Source organism: Amphiura filiformis, chromosome 17 (genome assembly GCF_039555335.1).
Source record: "Amphiura filiformis chromosome 17, Afil_fr2py, whole genome shotgun sequence".
Classification (NCBI taxonomy): Eukaryota; Metazoa; Echinodermata; class Ophiuroidea; order Amphilepidida; family Amphiuridae; genus Amphiura; species Amphiura filiformis.
Genome location: NC_092644.1, coordinates 37,555,742 through 37,571,015, shown reverse-complemented (window position 1 = coordinate 37,571,015; position 15,274 = coordinate 37,555,742). Strand labels below are relative to the sequence as shown.

Below are 15,274 nucleotides of genomic sequence, written 5' to 3'. Positions count from 1 at the left end.
AAATTGCCATTTTTGACTTTTTATCTGAAAAGTGATTTATTAGCTGGATGACAGTTAATGCGGCAAGGGACACAGATGAAGTATGGATGGAAATTATGTTTGATACTTGATTGTTAGCTGGATGTATGAATTTTTTTTTTTTTAAATTTTTGGAATTTTTAATTATAACTTATTAACTATAGATGTTGAGTTATTAAAAACTGGTTACTAGTTAGAGCATTACTCCTACTTTGCATTGATATGATTTTCACTGATGAACTTTATTAAATCTTGTACCTGTGTAGCCTTAACGAAAGGTGCCTGATTACCCCACTTTCCCTAAATCTAATGATTTATGCTTAAGTGTATATGTAGGTGGGATGAAAAGCTGACGATCAATTGAAAATTTTGACCTTTCGTATTGAAGATATGGTTTTTTTTTCCAAACCACAAATTAGGTCTTTTTGGGAAAAAATCCATATCTTCAATTATGAAAGGTCAAAATTTGTCAATAATCAATATGAGCTAAAAGGACTAGAAAGGCTCGTTAATATGTAATTTTGCCAATATTTTGCTAAAAATCAATGCATAAATGTTCAGGTACTTTTATTTTGCATACTTTTTGCCCTGAAACTTGGTCAAAGTGTTTCTAATTATGTTCTAATGTATTATATAGTGAACCCGCCCTCTAATTAGCATATTTGCATATGCAAATTAGGGGACGGCTTCACTGTATAATACATTAGAACATATTAGAAACACTTTGACCAAGTTTCAGGGCAAAATTGTGCAAAATAAAAGTACGGTACCCTGAACATTTATGCATGGATTTTTAGCAAAATATTGGTCAATTAGACCCAAAAACTAAGACCCAAAAACTAAGACCCCAAAACTAAGACCTTTAATACTAAAAGACCCAATTGGAGATAAATTATTGCGATATTCACTGTGCTTGGCAGTGTATTGATATGCGGGAATTCCGTTTTTGTGTTTGCTTGGAAATGACTAAAACCTTTATTGGGATAATGTGCATGATTGAATTTTGGTGTGAAACAGGTATGAGAAGACCTTTCATTCTTTTTTTTTCTTTCCCCCTTTCTTCTTTGTTGTCTTCCTTATTGTCTTCTGAATTTTTGTAGTCCCATCCTCCCCCTCCCCGCTGCAATGGTACTGATCTTGGGAGTAGCTATCATTGCAGGCCCAAGTCATAGGGTTTACCCTTGTCCCGCTGATTTTGCTAAATGGTGATAAACTGCAATCATCCACGTAATGAACATGCCACTTAATCTGTTTCGGTTCTGAGTGTAGTTTCTTTCTGCATGAAACTCTCATTCACCAGAAATCAACATCAGTTGCCTCTGTTATTAGGTACTTTTCAAGACCTTTTAACAGTGAAATAGTCTGCTTCAGCTTTACGTGCTTATTTCTCTGCTATTATGATGGTGTAAAACCTGTTTATCTTCATACCGCCAGAGAATTCAGGAAACAACAGAAGATTTGTGGTAAAATCAAAATAAATATATCTTTTATTTAGTTTCCATATATGTACAAATTGACAAATACAAGTCCTTAAACAATTCTACAAAGTACAACAAATTTCTACAAAGTACAAAAATATACACAATGAAAGTGGCATCATCACTTTATTTATGTTAAGCTTAAAGAGTATGAACTACAAATACAATTTCAGGTATAATGAATCGGTTTCTAATTCACTAATAGAAAAAAAAATGTTTGTCCCTATGATCATGTCAATTAACAAGTAAACAACAGATTTGTAATTCACTCATTGGGTCAAAAATTTCTGTCCTAATGAACATGTCAATTTACAAATCAAAAGGTCTGAAATTCACTCATTAGGTCAAAAATTTCTGTCCTAATGAAAATGTCAATTAACAAAACAAAAGGTCTGAAATTCACTCATTAGGTCAAAAATTTCTGTCCTAATGAAAATGTCAATTAACAAAACAAAAGATTTGAAATTCACTCATTAGGTCAAAAATGTCTGTCCTAATGAAAATGTCAATTAACAAAACAAAAGGTCTGAAATTCACTCATTAGGCTAAAAATTTCTGTCCTAATGAAAATGTCAATTAACAAAACAAAAGGTTTGAAATTCACTCATTAGGTTAAAAATTTCTGTCCTAATGAAAATGTCAATCAACAAAACAAAAGGTTTGAAATTCACTCATTAGGTTAAAAATTCTGTCCCTATGAACAAGTTAAATAACAAAACAAAAGGTTTGAAATTCACTCATTAGGTTAAAAATTTCTGTCCTAATGAAAATGTCAATTAACAAAACAAAAGGTTTGAAATTCACTCATTAGGTTAAAAATTCTGTCCCTATGAACAAGTTAAGTAACAAAACAAAAGGTTTGAAATTCACTCATTGGGTCAAAAATTTCTGTCCCTATGAACAAGTTAAGTAACAAATACCACATAAACAAAAGGTTTATATTTCACTCATTAGGTTAAATAATTCTGTCCCTATGAACAAGTTAAGTAACAAAACAAAAGGTTTGAAATTCACTCATTGGGTCAAAAATTTCTGTCCCTATGAACAAGTTAAGTAACAAATACCACATAAACAAAAGGTTTATATTTCACTCATTGGGTCAAAATTTCTGTCCCTATGAACATGTCAAGTAACAGATGCCAAGTAAAACAAAATGTTCATAATTCACTCGTTGGGTCATAAATTTCTGTCCCAATGAACAAGTCAAGTAACATATCGTCAGCCTGCTACACTAATTGCCTAAGTCATTTTTACATATTTCTCATTTGCAATTTTGATTTTCTGAGTAATAAACCAATAATTAATCAAATTTTCAGTCAAGATTTTTTCATTAACTTGTGGAATACATTGTATTCCACAAGTTAATGGAGAATGCTAAGCGTAACAGGCTGACGATATGCAAAATTAATGAAAATAAATCCTTGCAAATCTTGAAATTGTTCATAGAGGTATATTTGTTGGATTAAACTTGGCTGAACAACATCCAAAACAATATTCAATTTTAATCAAACTACGCAAATTAAGGCTGTATTTCAAGCTTTATAACGTCATGCATCGTAACATGGGAACTTTTTTGTGGCATGTCTGATATTTCACGTTTATACACCTTCGCACATTTAAGTTAAATAATTCAAAAGTATGCACCCTACCCTAGCAAAAGTATATATTTTTAAGAAAGCTTTCATCAAAGAATCCAAAATTATTATTACAGTACAGGGCTATACGCAGGGGTAAGTTTGAAAATGTTATGGTTGAACAAAGTGAAAAATTTAGGCAAACAGCAGTTCTCGAACGAAGTCTCGCCCAATTTTGCGATAACCCAAACATGATCATTAGAATGTTGATTTTATTCATAGATGTTCCAAGTTTCAAGCAACTGGATTTCAGCTTTGTAAAACATGAACAATTTTGAGCAAGTTTAGATCGTTATATAATATTTTCCAACTTGATCTCAAATGACCTTGACCTTATTGCTCATAAAGGCGATTGAATCTATGTTGCAGGTATCATGGCAATTGGACTTAAACTTTGCAAATTAAGACCAATTTTGAAATTGTCATTGTAACAACTTCACCTTAAATGACCTTTGACCTCAGTACTTGACCTTCAACATGACATCCATATGATAATTTCCATGGATCTGTTTCAAGTTTCATGGTAATAAGACTTTGCATATGATTGTCAAATGGAAAGAAGTTAAAACTAGGCTTTACAAGAAGACCAACATGGAGGGTGTAGTCTGTGTAGTATCCATCTTCATTCTATTATCATTTCATGTCGAGATATAAATTAGAATATCTCCAGACAAGCCACCCTAAACCAGCAATAGTATACTCAAACACCGGGACACACATGACCAGTCCATAGTTCATTTCCATGACCGGACCATAGTTCATTTTGAGGGCATACATGTAGTTAATTCCATGACTGCACTTTCAACCAATCAGATGACAGGAATCTATATATGAGGTATATAAATAAGCATATTAACTCTAAAAAAAAAAAAAAAGTAAGTGATTGGATTCCTCATCAAATTTACTTCCAGCCAGAAAATGTACCATTTTTGTTTTTAGCACAGAATGAATGAGACTCAATTTGAAAATAACGCAACAAAACCACCAAATAAAATTTTTTTACGAAACTCCCTCATTTTCAAGCCTTTCCACAGAGTCAATCTATCAATGACAACAGACTTTATATCATGCGCCAATGATGCGCAGTGATTAGGCCATCTTAATTTTTAATCTTGATAGTTGGTCTCAAAGCCCTTCCGTTAAATACGGAATGCGATTTTAATTAATTTATTGTTTTACTTTAATTACAAGAATAGACCACCTTTTCATTTCTGCATGCTAGACTGCTCTGTAGCCCACTTGCCCATTTTGCATACTCTGGCTATTACATTAGGCATAAATGATTTGTATTAATTTTTGTGCAATTGATAGATTTTCACATCTGATCTTTTCAGTCACCATACTCCCCTGTCTGTTAGCTTCCCAAGTGGACTACTGACTTTGGATTGCGGTTAACATTCTTAACACAGGACACTATGTAAAGTTAGGCCAATTTCTGATTGATCACCCCTCGTAACACATACACCTCAAAGAAGTGAATTACCAACTGAGCAGAGCTCTGGACCAGGTAATCGGCTGCCAGAGGAGAGTGAAAACTTGAAACACTGTGTAGCAACTAGCATTATAATGTATTAAGTATAGCTTAAGAATTGTGAATGTAACATCTACGTAGATCTTTGTCATTTTGGGTAGAGGATAGTCCAGTTTGTACCATTGATAATCATTCTGGCAGTGGACAAGGCTCATGGCTTACATACCATATATATTTGTTAGCAAATATTCAAATGAGAATTGATTATAGAACGTGTTAAGCTGAATTTATACTCAATCGCCAAGCAATTGTGATAAAACGCTTTTGAAAAGCGATGGGCAATCGTCGCTTTTGCATTTATACTTATCACGGCGATGGCGATTGCAGACGACAATTACAATGTTCGAAATGTCACAAAATACATTTTTAGAACATCCATTTATGTCAATATTTTTGTTTTGAATTAATTCATCATCGAAAGTTAATAATCGAGAAAGATAAATTAATTAGCAAAATAATAGATCCAGTTGGTTGGAAATGATTGGTTGATGCATTCACGTGTCAAGCAATATCGCTGGGAAGTTGAGATTTCTTCAACTCGCAAAAGCAACATTGTTTTTGCCTCAGCGATTTGAATCGATTGATCGGCTTGACTCTCTGGAAATGTAAGTAAATACTGAGCATGCGTGAGAATCGCTTTTCTGCAAAAGCGATCGAGTATAAATTCAGCTTTAATGTTTGATTTAAAATCAAATAAGTATCACAGAAATCAAAGTTATTTTTCCATTGCTCTGCTACATGTCTACTGCCCAGTTGTGTGTCCTCACATAGGCTGTAGCATTAATTGATGTTCAAATGTTGCTGTTGATATATCTACCACTTCAAACCTATCTCCTTGTAGGCTCTCTTCAATTTGACCACAGTGGCAGACTTTAAGTATTTTGCTGGAGTAAGTTTAAATCCCCACAGCAACACAGACCTTATGTCCAGACACTCGGTCTTGGGCTGCTTGTGGGCTCCTCCTCCAAGAAACAGTGGCCCACACTTTCCAGACCAGGATGCGTAGAACCACTGGATCACAATGATACCTTCCTCCATGTTGACATCAACTACCTGTCCAATCAGGGGACTGGATTTCCAGAAATGGTCAACATATACTGCCACCATATCACCATTCTCAATTGCAGAATACTGGGTCAGATTTGTCTCCTCATCTGTCAAATGAAAATAACAATAGCATGAAATTAATCAATATGAAGTTGCAGTCCTTTTACAAATGTTATGATTTTTTAGTCAAAAAAACACTTACAACACAAATTCTATTTTTCCCCAAATGACCAAGTTTACTACAAAATAACTTTTCTCCTTTGCTATTCAGCAAGTATATCATCAGACAGTATTTAACCTTTAACCTTTGGTGACCAAACTGTGTGTGTATGATTTCATCAGGAGAACTTAAAATCCTAATTCTAAAATTTCAACAATCAAAATACCTTCGTAAGAATTCTCCAACTCGGCCTCATGAATGTTTTCATCCTCTTTGTCAAGTGGATCCCCAGTTACTTCTTCTAGGTGGTCATCTTCATCATGTCCTATGATTGTAAAAGTTATGAATTCTAATTAATTCGTGAAACATCAATGAAGTATTGAAAATAACATAGCTTAATCATCTAACTGTGAGCCACAGCGAGAGCATGAACATGTTATAAACAAAAATATCACAGAAGCACAGATGCTCAGCAACAACTTCTAGCGATCTGATTGGTTAAGCGTGAATAGCAAACACAACATTGTGCTGTGTTAGAACTTAGAAGAGTAAGGCAGGGGGACTGGTGGTTCATTTTGTATGTCCCCCCCAACAGTCTAGTATAGGTATTAAGAAAACATTGTGCTGTTTTTGAAGAAAAAAGTGCATACTTTTTGGTAAGATTTATTAATGTTCAAATTTTTCATAGCATGCTAGCATCTACTACAGGCTGTCCGTTACTCCCAATGTAAAAGAAGCAGCCTGTGGAAGAGGACATAATTTGACGCTTCTGATTGCCTATTTAATTCAGATGATGTAGCGGACTTGTGTGTCATTATCACTTGGTGTTTTAGGACATTTGTCTGTTTGGAAGGGCAACCTTGTAAACACTATGCTAGAAAGGGGTACAGACAGTTGTAGTTTTTTACATATATAAGTACCTGGATCAAACATATGTCTTGATTGATGTTGTGACTTGCTGATTTTTCCTTGTGATCCAATAGTCATCTATAAGAGATTGGGAGTAAAAACAATGAAAACAATGAATACTGTGTGTGCGACCACACAATAAGGTGATTACTGAAAGTAGAATTGAATTTTGGAATCACTCATTTAAAACATTGTATTTCACATCTTGACTCAACATTTGACCACTAAATTCAAGAGACCGTGTTACATCTGAGATCCAGCCTTGATTATTATAGGACTCAAGTGAAAGCAATCTAAACAAGAAGAGTCCTCAAAAAGGACAAAGTTCCGCTGATGGCCTACTGGTAAAACAAAATAAATCTACACTTTCTTGACTCATTGTGTGGATTTCAATAATTTTGTAATGTGATATGCATTGCTCCAGCGCTAGGCCAGTCCTATGCACTGTCACTGTGTCAGGGGTCAGTCTTCACACTTCCCTGTGGGGTATATAATATTTATACATGTAAATGTGTAGACACATCACTTTTGCACTTCTTTTCTTTTTAAAATATTCAACATATTTTCACCGTTAAAACAGGAAACTTTGTATCTAACCTATATATCTATTTTACTTTCACTAAGCTTTGGATACATTTAAACCACCAGAAGTAACATTTTGATGAAAGTCAATATTATACCCAGTATAATGTATGTATGCCTACTAATAAGAATTCAGGTGTTGAGCTAGGGCAAGTACGTAGATCATTTAACCAAAGTTTTCTCTGCAAACAGCATTATAAATCATAGATTGTTTATAAATTTAAGCAAAGTTACAAAGTTTACATTGAAACAAATGCTTGTTGTCTCTGGATATTCAGAATATTGTATTGCTGTCATTACTTTGGGACTTGGGTCACAACACAGATAAGAGTCAAAGAACTGAGAACTCGGCCATTGCGATGTCAAACAGCAGGACCAATGAAGATGCCTTGTTACATACTAAACAGGAGGTAAATATCACTGCTACATCTCCTGGCCTCCATGCACTTTCATGACTATTAAACCAAGCAAATATTTGACAGCATTTTACTAATACCAGTTTCTTTCTCACACATATAATCCACACTCCAAGCAAGTTTTACTAACAGCGGATATGCTAAGAACTGGTATTCCTGCCGAACAAAAACTTCTAATTAAATCAAGAATTCAATAATCTTTCTAAACCAACAGCACCAATAACACAGGCAATGGATTGCATGATTTCGTGATCAGTTATCTACAAAAACTTACTGGTTGCATTGGTTTGTTAAGTTTCCTCCAAATGGGCTCCATGCTTTCAGGCAGGGCATCATCAACACCTGTTGGCTGTAGAGCACCATCTTGGGAACCGGCTGCTGCAATGGTCATAAGTGGCCAGTGGGTACTTGCTGCTGGTGGCTATATTAAACAAATTAATAAACACAATTGTGTGTTAGAATATGTTGAGCCTCGCATCCCTTTACTTAATAATCACATTGAACCGAACATTGGTGTAAGTCTAAATTTTAGATTGAAATGCTACTACAAACCGATAATACTATAACAAAGTGTGATAGTATACAAATATTAACGGTCTATGAGTTTGATGGTCGAAATATAATCACAAGGTGAAAGATGGACTGTTCCAAGTGGAATGGAACAATACATCTTTCACCGAGTGATTATATTTCGACCATGACACGAATTTAAGACAGTTAATATTTCGAGGGCTTAGAGCCAGAAGCAGCTATGTCCATTTGTTTTCTCAATTACATGTTACTCATTTCGGTAACAAATGGACGGTTAATTCTGCCCTCCATAAGAAAATGTATGTGACTTTGGGGTATATGCATGGTCACTTGCTATTGTAAATAGGTGATCAACACATGTAGTGCTGGGCTCAGATGTTCAAGAACCGGAAGGGTACGGTATCACCATCAGTTTGCAATGACAAGTCAACCTTTGCAAATCGGTAGATGGATTGATTTTTCCAGCACTGGATTTTCTCAAATCTTTAATCAGCGACGCAGTTGACAGTCGTCAAAACAACTTTGATCAAGCAAGTTTGCAGAATTAAACGGACTCAAATTAGGGATGTTCATAAAATTTTGAAGTCCAATATTTTTAGCTGAAAGTTCTTTCATTTGAAAGAGAATCAAATTACCTAAACAATAAGGGGTCAATCATGTTTCTAGTGCATATACTTTTGAAGTTATAGACAAAAATAGTGTCACCAAATTGTCAAAAATGTTGTGTACGTGTGAAATTGTGACAGCAGGCACATAATGTACAACGTATGTCCACTACTGTATGTGACCCCAGATATGACCTCCCTATTCTTTACTGTAAGGGTAAGAAAGCTGAACGGTCTTGATTTACACAGAAATCGCTTTTGAGCTTAAAACGAGTGTCGACTTGGTGGAACATAGATTGCACTATGTGTCAAGTCAACATCACAAGGTTTTGGTTGTCAAAATTAATTTTAGTGATTTTTTCCATTGAGCCCCACAGTATAGCCATTTTTGGACCGTACATGCACATTTGGTCGCATTTCATGAACTGGGCATAAAAAGTGTTACACAAATGTCAAAAATCACACCAATTTGTAGGCCCTATTCAACTGAACGTAACTTTTTATTTTGTATGTGTATATCATGTATAGGAAAGTATACATTTTTAGGAAGTCTACATTACAAGGTTCTCATATGTGGCAAAAACAACATCAATATTCAGGGTGGGTAAAATGTACAAGGTGTAACATAATAATAAATTTTAAATAAATGTACCTGGTAATTTAATAAACACTGGTATTTTTCTCCCAATGATAACTAAAAACAGATACTGATCTAGAAGGATGTAACCATGGCCTTTTAGTTTAAAAAAAGTCTGGTGGCTGATTTCATTGTGGTTAGAGCATACAGGGTGGTCAAAATTGTGTATTTTTACCAAGTGAAAAATAAGCTTTCAAGCTATACATTTGTATCCCTTTAAAGACTTCTTTATCTGATGTTTGATCATTTACCATGTAGATAAGTTTTTTAAAAATCACATAATTGCTTAAATTTCCTTCTGCTAGTACTAGTAGTATAGAGCAAATATTGAGAATACAGGGTGGTCTAAGCGGAGATGATTTTTGTTATGTGATGACCAAAAAATCCATCTTCTTCATAATACATAGGGTTTTGTTGTGTGGTGACAAACAACACATACCGTGTATATATTAATCTTGTATTTCTTGTTTAATATTAATAATTTCTGTTCTATTTGGTTATCAATGTTTCAAAACGTAGAAAGGAAGTATGAACAAGGTAGGCCCTACACAAAAACCCCACAGAAAATGGGTCAAAATGTACTTTTAAGCAGTCAATGAATCAATTAATAGGTTGCATAACATTCAAAACTGTATATATCAATTACATGAAATAGATCTAGTATCAAGAATACTGCATGTATACACGTATGAAATTTGTGGTTCATGCTACTAAATCTGTACAGCATTTCAAAGTTTCTTCCTTTTTTGCTTTTTGTGCGTAATTCCTATGAGTGTGCGACGTCCTCCCATGCGACATACCGACGTCCTCCGATCCCCGCAACACACTCAGACATTTTGACCCCCAATTCGCTTGTTACTAATCCAAATGAGCTATAAATGGTCTTAAATGAAAGGGGAGATCAATAGCAACAAAATGACACCAAATTTACTTCTTTACGGGATGTAATTCTGTAATTGAGCTATTGATGAACCATATAAAACCTATTCACTAGTAACAAATCCCCATATTTGATAGCCCAGTTCATGACATGCGACCATTTCACTTCACTATGGACGAATAGCGCCACCTATAGTGTGTGATGTGAGCTTGCCTATCATAATATGGTCAGAATTTGTACTTCAGCGCCTGTGTTTCCAGTTAAAAGTAAGCAAATTATCTTGCGAAGATACATAAATGTTAGCCAAGCTATTAGTCAAATTTGACAATTTAAAAAATTGTTTTAGTGTGTCAAAAAACAGTTGACGGATCTCTGACTTGGGCCGGTATGACTCCCCAGTCTACATTGTACCTTAATATGATCCACACAGTAACTATCGTGTCGTCATGGACAGTAATTTAGTAAGGTAAATTTGTCAGTCCAGACCGTATGCTTCTGCAAAACAGGCACAGGCTGCACATGCAGGCACAGCCATTTAGCCCCGGGATTTAGCACACTGACTAATGATCATGCGTGTGATTCAGTTTTCTGCAAGCGATTGAGTGTGCAATTTAGAAATGACCGACGATTGTGTTCTCAACTCAAGCACAATATGGGTTTCATTATGAATATTTTTAGCGACCAAATGGACACCATGCAGTTCAATGCATTGCCATTGAACTGGAGTGCTTCCAACTTTTACTGCAGGGCAGGGGATGTATTCTTTCCTTTCAAGCATCGAGCTATCATGCTATTTGTATCTACCAGTCTTTCAATGTAAAGCACCTCGATCTGGCATTTAGTAAAAGTAAAAACGGTTACTATAATATCAATTATCATCATGATCATGGCCAGAGTTCTAGCAAGTAGCATGTCTAGGCTAGGGCTAGCTCCAACAATACACCCATCGAATGTGTGTCATCGGCCCGGTCATCGGCCCTCAGTGTGAGTGTAGGAACCCATGGATTCGATCCATGTACTCCAACAAGTTCAACAACATGGTCATAATTACCTGTATGCTAGGTGAATTCAAATTTGCCATCAAACTGCAGCATTTTATATATCAAATTAAAGCCCTTGAGTAAACAAAGCCAAAACTGAAAACCTTTTTTTCATAGCACTTTCCGTAGCAAAGTTACATCTTGTCAAAGATTGACTTTCATCAAACAATGTCAAAAAAGATTCAGCTAGCAAAATTCCCCAAAAGCGGCATTTCGGGGTGTTTCTAGATCTTAGTCTCATTATATGATAGCTGCTTTTTTAATGGAACTGCTATCAAAATCCTCTAAAATTCCATGTGCGGGTGACTTTATATATCACCATAAAAAATCATATATTTGGGTCAAGTGAAGTATAGAAAACATATTTATGTAGGTATCTTTCTTCGGCCAGTATTCTGTGTAAAATGCATCAATTGACATTGTCGGCGAATTTGGCTGACTAGCAAGTGTGTTTGCCTGGCCCTGGCATACCTATAAGAGGGCGCACCACCAAATCACTCCACGATTTATGTACCAGTGAAATTCGGTTAAAATAGTCCACCGCTTATTTGAGCTTGTTGCGGCTTTATTTTCTGAACGTATAGTCAAATCTTGCCCATTTTCAGCTCATTTGCTTCCGACAAGTGTATACATGCCCAAATTTGAGAAAAATTCCCAAATTTTATTTCAGAGTTGAAGTTCTGGCGCGAATTTGAACAACGTCCGGTTTCCAAAATTGAGTGATTTTTTAGGGTTGAATTTGCACAATTTTTCTTTCGGCAAAATAACAAAAAAGTCGGTGGTTAGCAATATATTCCGTTAACAGAATAATATTCTACATATGATCAGCTTTAATTTGATACCAAGCTTTATAGTTGAAATACGTAATTCAAGTGCCAAAACGAGATCCAAATGTAGGCCTTTTACCGTGTATTTCAATGGGCGCGTTTAATGGTGCGTTCCCATAATTAGCCCCAAACATCATGGGCCCTGTCCCTTCCTCACTACGTACGGAGAATGACAGTGGAAATCGTTGTGACGGAGGTGTGAGTACCTCCTGAGACGAATTTAGGTATATTCGTCTCAGAGTACCTCGGGCTAGGTCATAATGGTGTGAATGATAAGCTTACCTTTTATGCAACCGACATCGGACATGACCGATTTCGGGAGTGCAGCTCCAACCAAGTAACCTAGCATTCAAAGCACACCAACAGGCCGGGCCAGTAACCACGCTTAACCCCCGCACAAGCTTGGCTGTCATACCCAGAGTTTCTGGGTCCTGCCAATATCAGAGTTGAAGTTGAACTTGAAGGAATATGTTTATGCCATTGGTCCCGGGTTATTGCTACGGCGGCGCCAGCACCATTCCCCGAGCACCAGTGTAATCTCACAAGGTTGACATCACTAAACACCATATCATTGACATACAATTCCTGATATGTCAGCCTTCAATACTACCGTTCTTTACAAATTGGTGAAAATATTTTTTTCGGTGGCGCAGAAAATATATTTTCACTAAAACCATAACAGCCTCCCCAAGTTAGTAAAATATTTTTTTCGGTGGCGCAGAAAAATATATTTTCACTAAAACCATAACAGACTCCCCAAGTTAGTAAAAATATATTTTTCTGCGCGCCGAAAAAAATATTTTCACCATTTAGTATGATAAAAGGTCAAAATATATTTTTACTGCCCACCAAAAATATATTTTCACTACTAAGTATGGTAAAAAGGTAAGAAAATATTTTTCCTGTCCATCAAAAATATATTTTTACTATAAAATATAATAAAAAGGTAAGAAAATATTTTAAACTCTCCACCAAAATAATATTTTCACTATTTAGTATGATAAAAGGTCAAAATATATATTTTGCTGCCCACCAAAAATATTTTCACTATTTAGTATGATAAAAAGGTCAAAATATATTTTTTGCTGCCCACCAAAAATATATTTTCACTATTTAGTATGATAAAAAGGTAAAAATATATATTTCCTGCCCACCAAAAAATATTTTCACTATTAAATATGATAAAAAGGTAAGAAAATATTTTAAACTCACCACCAAAATAATATTTTCACCATTTAGTATGATAAAAGGTCAAAATATATTTTTTACTGCCCACCAAAAATATATTTTCACTATTAAGTATGATAAAAAGGTCAAAATATATTTTTAATGCCCACCAAAATATATTTTCACTAATAAATTAAGTGATAAAAAGGTCAAAATATATTTTTACTGCCCACAAAAAATATATTTTCACTATAAAGTATGATAAAAATGTCAAAATATATTTTTAATGCCCACCAAAATATATTTTCACTAATAAGTGTGATAAAAAGGTCAAAATATATTTTTACTGCCCATCAAAAATATATTTTTACTATTTAGTATGATAAAAAGGTTAAAATATATTTTTTTTTTGCCCACCAAAAATATATTTTCACTAATAAGTGTGATAAAAAGGTCAAAATATATTTTTACTGCCCACCAAAAATATATTTTTACTATTTAGTATGATAAAATAGTGAAAATATATTTTTTGCTGCCCACCAAAAATATATTTTCACTATTTAGTATGATAAAAAGGTCAAAATATATTTTTCACTGTCACAAAAAATAAATATTTTTACTATGACCCTTCCGGGGCTTCGTATATTCGTCTTGTTTATGAAACGATTCACTTTAACAATTTCCTGATATTCATATTACATCCTTGATCTTTGAGTTTTTATAGCACACCAATGACAAATCTCATCCGCCACATCCTTGATATATAAGTCACCATGTCTCTCCGTCTGTTCGTCCGTTAGTCCGTTAGTAACAAACGCTAAAAAATGCTGTTACGTCTACATTGTTTGTCGCATGGCTATGATACTTGGTGAGGGGGAGGGCCTATACCGCCCCATACTGGAAAAGAGTTTAGTCCCGAAATTTGGGAAAATGAGGGAAATTGAGGAAGGTAAGGAAATTGTAGAGAATTAAGGAAATTGGGATTTTTTGAAGAGAATTAAGGAAATTGAAATTTTTTTTTTTTTTTTCCGAAATTTTTTGTTTTGGAAAAAAATTTTCCGAAATTTTTTTTTCCGAATATTTTTTTTTTTCCGAAATTTTTTTTTTGAAATTTTTTTTCCGAAATTTTTTTTTTTTTCCAAATTTTTTTTTTTTTTTCCCGAAATTTTTTGTTTTTGAAATTTTTTTTTTTCCGAAATTTTTTTTTTTTTTTAATTTTTTTTTTTCCCCAAATTTTTTTTTTTCCGAATTTTTTTTTTTTCCGAAATTTTTTTTTCCGAAATTTAACTTGAACCTGCTTTAAAGACACCAACACTGCAAAATTGAATTCCTTGTCCCGCAGCGACCGCTACGGATCCGACGGTACTTGTTTATGAAGCGATTCACTTTAACAATTTCCTGATATTCATATTACATCCTTGATCTTTGAGTTTTTATAGAACACCAATGACAAATCTCAACCGCCACATCCTTGATCTTCGTCTTTTTATATGATACGATTCACTTTAACAATTTTCTGATATTCATATTACATCCTTGATCTTTGAGTTTTATAGAACATCAATGACAAATCTCAACCGCCACATCCTTGATCTTCGTCTTTTTATGAAACAATTCTCTTCAACAATTTCCTGATATTCATATTACATCCTTGATCTTTGAGTTTTTATAGGACACCAATGACAAATCTCAACCGCCACATTCTTGATCTTCATCTTTTTTATGAAACGATTCACTTTAACAATTTCCTAATATTCATATTACATCCTTGATCTTCGAGTTTTTATAGCACACCAATGACAAATCTCAACC

The 15,274-nt window shown here is 34.4% G+C and overlaps 1 protein-coding gene across 1 annotated transcript; it reads right to left on the bottom strand.

Moving 5' to 3' along the window:
- Positions 1 to 2,889: 2,889 nt before the first annotated feature.
- On the bottom strand, positions 2,890 to 12,945 carry LOC140137742 (uncharacterized). Its single transcript, XM_072159507.1, has 5 exons — positions 12,578 to 12,945; positions 8,050 to 8,196; positions 6,789 to 6,855; positions 6,095 to 6,193; positions 2,890 to 5,815 (listed from the first exon to the last, which is right to left on the bottom strand). The coding sequence occupies exons 2-5, from the start codon at positions 8,164 to 8,166 to the stop codon at positions 5,475 to 5,477; spliced, it is 624 nt and encodes a 207-aa protein (XP_072015608.1). The 5' UTR covers positions 8,167 to 8,196; positions 12,578 to 12,945; the 3' UTR covers positions 2,890 to 5,474.
- Positions 12,946 to 15,274: the final 2,329 nt, after the last annotated feature.

Coding starts and splice junctions, on each gene's coding strand:
- LOC140137742 (XM_072159507.1), bottom strand. CDS start 8,166: ATGACCATTGCAGCAGCCGGTTCCCAAGATGGTGCTCTACAGCCAACA. Junction 6,856..8,049: donor TTAACAAACCAATGCAACCA/GTAAGTTTTTGT, acceptor AATCTCTTATAG/ATGACTATTGGATCACAAGG. Junction 6,194..6,788: donor AAGACATATGTTTGATCCAG/GTACTTATATAT, acceptor TTACAATCATAG/GACATGATGAAGATGACCAC.